Source organism: Pongo abelii, chromosome 19 (assembly GCF_028885655.2).
Source record: "Pongo abelii isolate AG06213 chromosome 19, NHGRI_mPonAbe1-v2.0_pri, whole genome shotgun sequence".
Lineage (NCBI taxonomy): Eukaryota > Metazoa > Chordata > Mammalia > Primates > Hominidae > Pongo > Pongo abelii.
In genome coordinates, this window is record NC_072004.2 from 64,860,018 (window position 1) to 64,872,698 (window position 12,681).

Consider the following 12,681-nt stretch of genomic DNA (forward strand, 5'->3'; position numbering starts at 1 on the left):
AGGATTGTAAATCCAATGTCACCTGCTCTTTAACGGAAAAATGTTCAGAGTCTAAAGAGCATTCCAGTTTCTTGTCTGAGTTTTTTTCTTTTTGCACTTATTTATGAAATAGTCTTGCATTACTTAAGTATGGATATTGTGAGTTCCGAATATATTTGAGCTTTTATTGGATCTTGGATGCATTTTCTTTAAGCATGAGGCTGGTTTTGAAGATGTATGTCACATTTTGTGATAGGTTACTGATTCATTTAAAACGGAACTTCTGGCACTGGCAAAACCCAAGTATTTAGAGTAGACGAACTAGAAGGAAACACCTGGCCTCCTGTGTGACTTCCTTCTTCCACTGATGTCTATAGTATATTCTGAGCTGGGGCACAACTTGTGGGACTTGGTGTGATTTTTCTCTGATGAAACTAAGTAGGGACTATATTGCTACCTTAACTATCTGAAAGCTATGGTTTCATTAGCTGTTGAAAGAGTTTATTATTTATGGGCTTCGTAGCTGGAAAAATGTGACTTCAGTTAGCTTATCTCCTGAAATGTTAGTGATTAGTGTCAACAAAGTGACTTCCTTCTAAAAACAGAGCTGAGAAAAGAAAAGGCATTTGTGTAGAAAGTGACATTCAACCACAGGATCTGTTTTATTTCATCCATCATTTATTGAGAAGGCCTGGAAGGGAGAAATGATTCATGTGAAGATAATGACAGGCTTTGTTTTAGATTCCATGAAAACAGTGAAACTTTACATTAAAACATTGCACATCTGAGTGAGTGTTTCACCTTTATCTTGAGTGACTTTTTTTAGCACATCATTTTCATATTTTAACATGACTAGAAGCATAATCCAGAAATTTGTTGTTAGCAGTAATGCATATAGCTTCAGGATATGCTTTAGAATCACAACTTACCTTTCTTACATTTTTTTAAAAAACATCCGTTTGAATGAAACATGTTTGATCTTGAAGCACAGTAATTCTTTTCTCATTCATTTAGCCATCCAGTCATCATAGAACAAGATACTGTTTTAATCAACCTTTTATTGTGGGTACTGCACCTTTAATGAAACTTGGGTTTTGTTTTCTTTTCCATGTGTGTATTTTCTAGGTATTGTTAAAATGGCCTTCACGCTGAATGACTGCATGCTGGCTAGATTTGAAGGATAACTGTCATACATTTGATATCATTCCTCATAAAAGCATTTTTATTTATATTAAGTAATTTTTTAATGAAAGGAAGAACTGCACAGTCTTGTTTGCTGTACATTTGAACAGTCTGATGGGTGTTTGCTATGATTATATGCATAACGTATTCACTTTTCTGTCTTTGGCCTGTTAAATTTTTGATCATCAATACCAAAACCAGTACCAAATAAAATAAATTGCCATCTCTCAAAAGATTATTCTTGGCCGGGCACAGTGGCTTACGCCTGTAATCCCAGCACTTTGGGAGGCTGAGGCAGGTGGATCACCTGAGATCAGGAGTTTGAAACCAGCTGGCCAAAATGAGGAAACCACATCTCTACTGAAAATACAAAAATTAGCCGGGTGTGGTGGTGCACACCTGTAATCCCAACTACTTGGGAGGCTGAGGCAGGAGAATCACTTGAACCTGGGAGGTGGAGGTTGCAGTGAGCCGAAATTGTGCCACTGCACTCCAGTCTAGGTGACAGAGCGAGACTATCTTAAAAAAAAAAAAAAAAAAGATTATTCTTTAAATTAGCAAGTAAGATGTCAGCAGCCATTATTTTTAAACTAATTGCTTGTAACTAAAATCAAGACATGGGCCAGGCACGGTGGCTCACGCCTGTAATCCCAGCACTTTGGGAGGCTAAGGTGGGAGGATCACGAGGTCAGGAGTTCGAGACCAGCCTGACCAACATGGTGAAACCCCATCTCTACTAAAAAAATAAAGACATAAAGTATTTTTCTGACTGTACTATTTGACTTTAAAAGTTGTAGCAATTTTAATATTGTTCCACATGATGACACTGCCATTGCTTCATGAAAAACTTAAATGGCATACTACCTATCCAGATACTCTGCTGAGTTCTCATTCTCATCAGTTGATTTTTTTCTCTGTATGAGCAGTTTCCAGTTTACATCCCATATATGTGTATCCTCTCCATTTATTAATGAAAAGATACATAATAGAGAAAAATGAAGAACTTTTACCCTTGATCTAGGGCCAGATGCCTGCAGGGGCTGGTGGTTACCTGTGTGAGTATTGTGGGCAACCTGGGCAGTGAGCTCTGTGGTGGACAGAGATCTCAGGCTGCCCAGATTCAGGGGGTAGTAAGTAGCCAGTCAGTTCCCATTGATCACAGCTCTTTAAGGATGCTGTGCTCATGTTTCCAAGTCTATCTACTTTTCAGATTTTCATGTGAAATCTCTTGTATCGAAATATTCAGTCAAATGTGTAAAGAACCACTCAAATGTATAAAGAGGCCAGGTGCGGTGGCTCACACCTGTAATCCAAACGCTTTGGGAGGCCAAGGTGGGTGGATCACATGAGGCTAGGAGTTCAAGACCAGCCCAGCCAACATGGCAAAACCCCATCTCTACTAAAAATACAAAAGAATTCGCCAGGCGTGGTGGCACACACCTATAATCCCAGCCACTTGGGAGGCTGAGGCATGAGAATCACTTGAACCCGGGAGGTGGAAGTTGCAGTAAGCTGAGATCATGCCACTGCACCACAGCCTGGGTGATGGAGTGAGACTGTGTCTCAAAAAAAAAAAAAATTGCACAGGGCCCAGGCAGGGGTGGAAAAAGCAGTTTCTGACTTCTGATTGAGCAGATCCGTGTATGCTAAAGAAGTTGGGGAAGAAGGGAGCATTGCCCACCATGGGACTAGATTGAAGTGGATGTGTTAGCACAAAAGACCACCTCATCTGTTTAAATTATTTGAGCTCAACTTTGGTTAGACGGTAACCTGAACACAGCCAGGCGTGGTGGCTCACACCTGTAATCCCAGCACTTTGGGGATATGAAACTGAAAAACCGTTTTCCATACTAAAGACTTACGGAAACATGGCTATACTGTTAATTTATTTTCGTTAAAAAGTAAGTCATCAGATAAGAACTCAGGCAGGCACTCAGCTTTGAACTGGCCTCATGCCTTGTCCTCCTACATAGCTGGGACTGTAAGCATTAGCCACCACACTCGGCTCAGGAGTTTAATATTAGTTTTTCTTGGTAGGAGGGAGAGGTACACAGGGTCTCACTCTGCCACTCAGGCTAGAGTGCAATGACACAATCAGGTCACTGTAATCTCGAACTCCTGGGCTCTAGCAATCCTTCTGCCTCAGTCCTGAGTAGCTGGGACTACAGGCTTGCACAGCCATACCCAGCTTTTTTTTTGTTGTTTTTTGTAGAGATGGGGATTTGCTACATTGCCCAGGCTGCTACCACATCCAGCCCAGATAAACTTTTTAAAAATATATGTTACATCCTTATATAATTTATAATTTTTTAATGTTTTTATTTAACATCAGATATATATCTTTTTTTTCAGAGAATCTTTTTAATAAAAGTACTCCTTGAGGCTGGGTGCGGTGGCTCACGCCTGTCATCCCAGCACTTTGGGAGGCCGAGGTGGGCAGATCACAAGGTCAAGAGATCAAGACCATCCTGGCCAACATGATGAAACCCTGTCTCTACTAAAAATACAAAAATCAGCTGGGTGTGGTGGTGGGTGCCTGCAGTCCCAGCTACTTGAGGGGGCAGTGCTGAGGCAGGAGAACCGCTTGAACCCGGGAAGTGGAGGTTGCAGTGAGCCGAGATCACACCACTGCACTCCAGCCTGGCTACAGAGCGAGACTCCATCTCAAAAATAAATAAATAATACTCTTTGGGATTAATAATATATTAAAGTCATATTTATTGTGTTGGTAATTAAGATTGTACTTATGAGGCCAGGCGCGGTGGCTCACGCCTGTAATCCCAACCCTTTGGGAGGCTGAGGCGGACAGATCACAAGATCAGGAGATCGAGACCATCCTGGCCAATACGGTGAAACCACGTCTCTACTAAAATACAAAAAATTAGTCAGGCATGGTGGTACGTGCCTGTAGTCCCAGCTACTTGGGAGGCTGAGGCAGGAGAATCGCTTGAACTGGGAAGCAGAGGTTGCAGTAAGCCGAGTTCACTCCACTGCGCTCTAGCCTGATGACAGAGTGAGACTCCATCTCAAAAAAAAAAAAAAAAAAAAGATTGTACTTAAGAATCATGAAAGAACTACATCATTGTTTGTACAAACATTGACATAAAAGTGAATACTTAATCACAAACAAAATTCTCATTATCCCAGTCAGATTAGTGAGCACCATTACCATGAACATTTCATTGAAGATGTCCATTACACAGTACTGTTCCTTTCCAGAATGTTTCTTAACTGCTAATATACTTGAAAATTAAAATGAACTGAATGCTCGTACTTCAGGGATTTAACTTGAAGTTACTGAAGAAATGAAGAAGTCTTAATAACTGTAAAGCTGACGGAACATGAAGATCACAGGCAATCCGAGTACCCTAGAGAGCCTTAATGCCCATATGTTTCTCTCTCTTTCATTCAGTGACGACACTGCAGCTGAAGGAGGAGTTGCTGGATGGAGAGGATTATAATTTCCTTCAAGGAGCATCTGATCAGGAAAGCAATGGCTCTGCCAACTTCTACATCAAACAAGAGCCATGAGGTGGCTCAGAAACTGAGGGCGGGAGGGGAAGGATTTTACACAGGACTGATTTATAATCAATCCAGCTGTACAGGGGGCTATTCTACTGGGACATTTTGCTAAACATAAAAGATTTCAGTTCCAGATTTTTCAGGTGGGTGGGGGAACTATTTTAGTCGGGGGGTGGGGTGGGAAATTTTCAATTTATAAAGATGGACAATTTTTGTGTTGTATTTGAAGCTTTTGAAAGAATTTTGTAATATTTTCCAAGTTTGGATTTATGTGCATTGTTAACAAGAACTGAAATTCTAACTTTTTTGGTAAGATTAAAGTTTAGGTAGCAGGATTGAAGGAAATGATTTAAGAAGGATATAGCTGTTAAATGCAAATGAACTGTCATTACAAATGAACCTTTTTGGTACCTGTTGGGAGATTTTGGGATTTTTAGAAGTTAGGCCAGTCACATCTCCAGCTTCCTTTGCTGCAGAAATATGCAACTGAACTCCTCACGGAGGGGTCATCACCACAAAGGTCATGGAAGGGTCATTATTTCTGCTTGTTGGCATTTTATTGCAGCCCATTTTAAATGTTTGTACAGAAATATTTTTCATTCTGTGAAAATTTATTTGGAGTTCTGTATGAAACTGGAAGAACTCTGGATACTTTTATATGTTCTCTTTTAATTAAAAAAAAATGATTAGAATTATCCTAACACTAAAGTGTTAAACTGGAATGGTTGACAAGATATACAGGATCTCAGTCTACACATTGAGGGGTTGGGGAAAATGTAATGTTGTCCTTAGTTTATTTTCCTTTCTAAAAAAAAATACCCCACAAAAGGGATTCTGATCAGTTCTCTGCCATTTCCCTCTATCTGTGAAATAACAGCTTGGTATAACCACAACCAAAAACAGATGTTCTGTATTAGGAGAATCGAATTGAAAGTTATTCAAAGCCAAAATAAGTTTAGATTTCAAAATCATTCCAGCTCTGCTTTTATCTATCCTGGATTTGGTAGAAAACTAATTTGAAAGAGAATTTAATTTTCTTAAAATTCCATATATATATATATATAATTGTCTTTAATTGTATTCAGGATTTATTTTAATAATAACCGATTTGGACCATTTTGAACATTCCCTGTTTTAAAATTCACATGACTTCCTTTTTAAAAAAAAAAAAAGGATACAAGGGTAAATTGGTGAAAGGTTTGCTCTCTGCATTTTCTAACTTTCTACTGAGTTGTGACTGAATGAGAGCGCTCTAGCATTTACCAGTGAGGTTCATAAACTAAACTCTCAGGAATTAATTGCATCTGTTCTAGAAGTGCTTCTGGGTCTTAGCCTGGCCTCTTCAGAGTGGTAATATTGACCATCTCCTCTGGAATATAGGTAGGGCTAATTAGAAATTAATCAAAATGATTAACCTCTACAGTCCTTCAGCCTATGGAATGCTTTAAAAAATGTTAATGGAAAGCCCCAGGAGACCATTTTAGGTAAGATTTTTGTTTGAATTTTAAAATGCATAGAACGTTAAAAAAAACCAGCAATTTATTTTCTAAAATATTGCTCTACTTTTGGGAATAATAGCATTGGTAATACGCACAGGTTTACCTCATTCTATGCAAGAGGGGTTAATAACATAAGGTTTTATAATAGCTACTGGAAGTAAAATTTGTTACTTTATAGTGTAAGAATGTATGGAATCGCATGTCACCATTTCTTAATACTGACTCTTTAGGGGCATAAATGCAGATCACATCAACACAAGTTGATTCTCATGTGTCAAATATATGTGAATTCAGCTGTTAAATTACTGGATATTTATCTTAACATTGCTGAGAGGGACCTACTGTAAATGTGACATCCTCACACTTCCCATATCTTTAACTTTGAAAAATCTTCTTGTAAACTTAAAGCCTAGAAGTATTCCAAAGCAAGGGTTACAGCAGTCTTTATTCTCAGGCTCACTGAATTAAACCCAGGACTAATTCCACAGCATAGGCACAAGAAGCCTGTTGTATAGTGTACTCTGCCAGTACCTTGGATTTAGGAGCTCCATGGGGAACTGCCTAAACCAGGAGAGAGAGGATTTGGAGCTAGTCAGTCCTGGTAATCTATGAAATGCTCATTTATACCCAGGTTTCATAAGCTTCCAATTCTATAGCAAACCCAGGCTCTGAGTGTTTTAGAATTTCCTAATTCATGAAGTGTTTCTTGTCTTGATCCCGTGACCAACAGTTGAAGGTTGGTAAGGACTTTCCTACAGTCTAAACACAACCTAAAGCCCTCTTTCATTGTTCACACACTAACTCCTACTGCTGACGAACCGAAAAATAATTAATGCAGAGGAGATTTATGTCTTAGCCATAACTCCAGTTGTACAACTCAATCGCCCCATTCTTTTTTACGGTTCAAAATGTACTGCTGACCTTGGGTTTGTTTTTGTTTTGTTTTGTTTTTCCTGTTAGGATTTATTTGGGGACTTTTGGTAGTTTAAACTCTTTAACCTTTTCCTTGCCGTGTATGAGGAAAGCTAAAGCTGTTATCAACTTCTTATTCTACAATACTAACACGGGTTTTCAGTGTTTGTTTGTTTTTATTATTATTATTAATTTTGCGTGATGTGAATACCCTCTCCCATCAATATTTGTATTATGGTGCTATATATTGGTAATGATCCTTTAATATTGGGAAGGGATTTTAAAAATACTGTGATTAAACTGGGTTTCTTCCTTTGATTTTCATATTTTAAATAAAGCCACAGTCATTTATACAAAAGAAAAGCATCTGTCCCTGGGCAAATCTTTTGAGGACAGAGGTCAAGTAAACTGCATAAGGTTTTTACATCATTTCTGTATGTATTTGATATATAGATCAATACCTGTACAAATTTAATCTTTTATTTTCTTGGTAACTCGTGATCATTGAGAAAGTGTTTGAAACTTTCTCATGAAGTGTATATATAATGGCGTGAAAAATTCGTTTGGAAAAATTTATGTTCCTTTCATTTTTACCAAATTGCAGATTTTCAGCATGGATGTGAAAAGCATTAAAATTATAACTTTGTGTACAAGATGAAAATAATTCACTAAATTTGCCCTTTTTTACACAAAATAAAATGTTGAAGTTAAGCTGGATTTGAGCAGTTCTTTAATATGCTTTGGTTTGGGGGGTTGCTTTTCTATTGCGTGCCCTCTATAAGCAGTCAGAGACCCCTATGAAAGTTGGATCAGACCCTTCCTCTTACAAGGGGTAGCAGGCACATGAGTGCTGTAAGGAAGAATTTACCACTAGCTGGCAAGGGAGCCAAGAGTAGTATGGTTACACATATGGATGAGGTTGCATTGGAGGTGTAGTATGGTTACACATATGGATGAGGTTGCATTGGAGGTGTAGTATGGTTACACATATGGATGAGGTTGCATTGGAGGTGTAGTATGGTTACACATATGGATGAGGTTGCATTGGAGGTGTAGTATGGTTACACATATGGATGAGGTTGCATTGGAGGTGGGATTTCATGGGCAGGGAGGGAAAGGGCAAAAACCACAGCAGGAGCCAAGGTGAATAGGGACCTTTATGGGGAAATTAAACCATCTTAGCTAGAACATCGTGTTTTGGGGTTGGCATGCTTAGTAGGAGACTTTTTTTTTTTTTTTTGAGACGGAGCCTTGCTCTGTCGCCCAGGCTGGAGTGAAGTGGCGCTATATTGGCTCACTGCAACCTCCACCTCCCGTGTTCACACCATTCTCCCGCCTCAGCCTCCTGAGTAGCTGGGAATACAGGCGCCTGCCACCACGCCCAGCTAATTTTTTGTATTTTTAGTAGAGACGGGGTTTCACCGTGTTAGCCAGGATGGTCTCGATCTCCTGACCTCGTGATCCGCCCACCTCGGCCTCCCAAAGTGCTGGGATTACAGGCGTGAGCCACTGCACCCGGCTAGTAGGAGACTTTTTTTTTTAACTCCATTAACCTCAGCAGCAAAAGTTAATTGTATGTAAGTAAAGTATCCCAGCTAGCTCTTGCCCTTAACATTAAAAGGGAATGCAAAAAAGCCCTCCTTTACCAACAGCTGGCTCTTTGGAAAATTATTCAGCTTTTACTGCAGATGCAGTTGGTAGAGATTTTTATGAATTGGGAAACAATATGTAAGACAGTAATGAGATGGACTGGGTCTCTTCAGGGATTAATTTCATATAACGCATTCCAAGAAAAAAGCCTAATTTCTGCCCTGCTTTCTACCTTAAGTGGTTTGAACAGTTGCTGTAGAAAGCTGGAATTCCTAGGTTGGTGCTCATTTACTATCCCATGAGCTTTGACAAATTATATATATATATATATATATATTTTTTTTTTTTTGAGACGGAGTCTCACTCTCACCAGGCTGGAGAGCAGTGGCATAATCTCAGCTCACTGCAGCCTCTGCCTCCTGGGTTCAAGTGATTCTCCTGCCTCAGCCTCCCAAGTAGCTGGGAGTACAGGCGCACACCACCACACCCAACTAATTTTTGTATTTTTAGTAGAGACGGGGTTTCACCATGTTGGCCAGGATGGTCTTGATCTCTTGACCTCGTGATCTGCCTGCCTCAGCAGCCTCCCAAAATGCTGGGATTACAGGCGTGAGCCACTGCACCCCGCATTTTTTTTTTTTTTTTTTTTTTTTTTTTTTTGAGATAGAGTCTCACTCTGTCACCTAGGCTGGAGTACAGTGGTGTGATCTCAGCTCACTGCAACCTCCATCTTCCAGGTTCTAGCAATTCTGCCCCATCCTCCCAAGTATCTGGGACTACAGGCACACGCCACCACGCCTGGCTAATTTTTGTATTTTTCAGTAGAGATGGGGGTTTCACCATATGGGCCAGGCTGGTCTTGAACTCTTGACCTCGTGATCTGTCGGCCTCAGCCTCCCAAAGTGCTGGGATTACAGGCATGAGCCACCGCGCCTGGCCACATGTATTTCTTTAAACCATTACATGCTTCTTGGGAAACTAGTTATGCCCAGAAACAAGTGTCTCAAGAGCTCAAGGGATGCTCCTGCCTTGGCCTCCCAAAGTGCTGGGATTACAGGCATGAGCCATTGCATCCAGCTAAGGTAATAATGCATTTTAAATAATAATGCACTTTTACTATTTTTTTTTTAAAAGGTTTATTGAAAGCATGAGATGTTCTGAATGATATGTCATTTTCAGGCAGGCACAGTGACTCATGCCTGTCTGTAATCCTAACACTTTGGAAGGCCAAGGTGGGCAGATTGCTTGAGACCAGCCTGGCCAACGTGGTGAAACACCATCTCTACGAAAACTACAAAAATTAGCCGGGCATATTTGCACACACCTGAAGTCCCAGCTTCTTGGGTGGCTGAAGCACGAGAATCACTTGAACCCAGGAGGCAGAGGCTGCAGTGAACTGAGTGAGCCACTGCTCTCCAGCCTGGGCAACAGAGCCGAGACTGTCTCTCAAATAAATAAATGAGTTGTTACTTTCACACACCTAGCTGCTGCAGGATTAGGACCTAAACCGTCCAGAGGCAGTATTTTTTTTTTTTTTTTTTTTTTTTTTTTGAGACAGAGTTTTGCTCTTGTTGCCCAGGCTGGAGTGCAATGGCGCAATCTCGGCTCACTGCAATGTACACCTGCTGGGTTCAAGTGATTCCCCTGCCTCAGCCTCCCAATTTAGCTGGGATTACAGGCATGCACCACCATGCCCTGCTAATTTTGTATTTTTAGTGGAGACAGGGTTTCACCATATTGGTCAGGCTGGTCTCGACTCCTGACTTCAGGTGATCTGCCTGGCTCGGCCTCCCAAAGTGCTGGGATTACAGTTGTGAGCCACGGCGCCAGCACAGAAGCAGTACTTTAAATCTCACCATAGTCTACTCCGTATTTCTTATTCAGTTCTAACAAATTGAGTCCTAACATCCAAAGCCTTACTCAGCTTTCACCACTACAGGTTGACGTCACTTACCCTCCAAACTCACTTCCTCACATCACTTGGGAAAGTATTTAAAGACAGTTCAAACAAAACAAAAAAAAAGGCCGGGCACGGTGGCTTATGCCTGTAATCCCAAGCACTTTGGGAGGCCGAGTCGGGTGGATCACAAAGTCAGGAGTTCAAGACCAGCCTGGCCAACATAGTGAAACCCCGTCTCTACTAAAAATACAAAAAAAATTAGCCAGGTGTGGTAGCGAGCGCCTGTAATCCCAGCTACTCAGGAGGTGAGGCAGGAGAATCACTTGAACTTGAGAGGCAGAGGTTGCAGTAAGCCGAGATTGCACCACTGCACTCCAGCCCGGGCGACAGTGCAAGACTCCATCTCAAAAATAAAGGGAAAAAAAAGGCGGTAAAGCATAGTCGCCGTGGGCATGGAGTCTGAAGACAGCTATCGGGTTGGAAACTGGCTCCTCCTCCACTGGCTAGTTATGTAACTTGGCTCAGTTTCCTCCGTTGTAAAATGGGGATACTGGTGCCAGCCTCCCAAGAGTCATGAAGATGCAATGAATGCATGTATATAAAGTTCTTTGAACAGCCCTGGCAGAGTAAGCCCATGCTTTGCGGCTGCTCCTAACCCAGGTACCTCCACCAACATGCTTAAGTGTCACTGGTAGCACAGTGAAATGCAGGTGCTCAGGCCCTGCCCCAGACTCTTAAGATGTTAGTATTAAACTCTGCTTAACTGTGATGAGAATGTAGCATATATAAATATATATGAATTACATTTGAAATTGAGGAATGATTTTTAAAATAAACATCAATTGTTGACTTGTAACTAGAATCTTTACACATATTTTTGTACTAAAACATTAAAAATATTTCTTACTTCATTCCAAAGGAAAATTGAGCTGTTTTCTCTCTGTCACTGACCTCAACACTTCTGACACTAGATGTAGTGTCCAGCAGACACCAGCTGGGTGTCCTCTCCTTCAATTCTGATACCGTCTACCTGGAGTCAGATCCCACGGGTTAAGGACTCCGGCCCCCAAGACTGCCCCCATTTCAAATGCCAACTGCAAGCCCCAGGTTATGACTTTGTTCTTCTGACCAATTGGCCATAAATTAAGGGTTCCCATGACCCCCTTCTTAGATTCAGTTAAGTTGCTAGAGAGGATCACAGAACTCAGAGAACCACTACTTACATGTATTGGTTTAATAAAGGATGTAGCTGGGCACAGTGGTGCACATCTGTGATCCCAGCAACTCAAGAGGCTTGAGTGGGGAGGACTGCTTGAGCTGGGAGTTCAAAGCTTAGCCTGGACAACATAGCGAAACCCCCATCTCTAAAAAATAAAGTATATATATGGACCAGATGCATGGGGCAGGGTATGTGGAAAATGGCATGGAGCTACCCTCTCAAGTGTACTACCCTCCAAGCACCTCAGCAATCTGGAAGCTCCCCAAACCCTATTCTGGGGTTTTATGGAGGCTTCATTACATAGGCATGATTGATGGCATAATTGGCCATTGGTGCGCAATTCAACCTTAGCCCCTCTCCTCTTCTTGGAGGTTGTAGGGAGGCTATCCAGGAGCCCCCACAGCCACCAGTCATATCATTAGCATATAAGAAACCTAACATTTGAGATTACAAGGATTTTAGGAGCTGTGTGCCAGGAACCAATGGCAGAGACCAAATATGTACTTATGTCACAATGTCATTGTATTATATTTACTGTAGCAGTATACATAAAAAGCATAGGATTGGCTGGGCGCGGTGGCTCACGCCTATAATCCCAGCACTTTGGGAAGCCGAGGCAGGTGGATCACAAGGTCAGAAGCTGAAGACCAGCCTGGCCAAGATGGTGAAACCCCGCCTCTACTAAAAATACAAAAATTAGCCGGGTGTGGTGGCAGGCGCCTGTAAACCCAGCTACTCGGGAGGCTGAGGCAGAGATTGCAGTGAGCCAAGATCGGGCCACTGCACTCCAGCCTGGGTGACAGAGCAAGACTCCATCTTAAAAAAAAAAAGCATAGGATTGTTATATATAGGAGTGACATTTAGCTTTTACCAGTTTT

General features: G+C 41.3%; 1 protein-coding gene across 14 annotated transcripts in view; it reads left to right on the plus strand.

Annotated features, from left to right (window-relative positions):
- The window catches only part of MBTD1 (mbt domain containing 1), an 83,841-nt gene extending 76,036 nt beyond the window's left edge, over positions 1–7,805 (plus strand). For all 14 annotated transcript variants that reach the window (XM_054546535.2, XM_024234985.3, XM_054546536.2 and 11 more), the window contains one exon: positions 4,574–7,805. In XM_054546535.2, the coding sequence (XP_054402510.1) occupies positions 4,574–4,692 (119 nt within the window). In that variant the 3' untranslated portion in view covers positions 4,693–7,805. The remainder of the gene's footprint in view (positions 1–4,573) is intronic.
- The last annotated feature ends 4,876 nt before the right edge of the window (positions 7,806–12,681 follow it).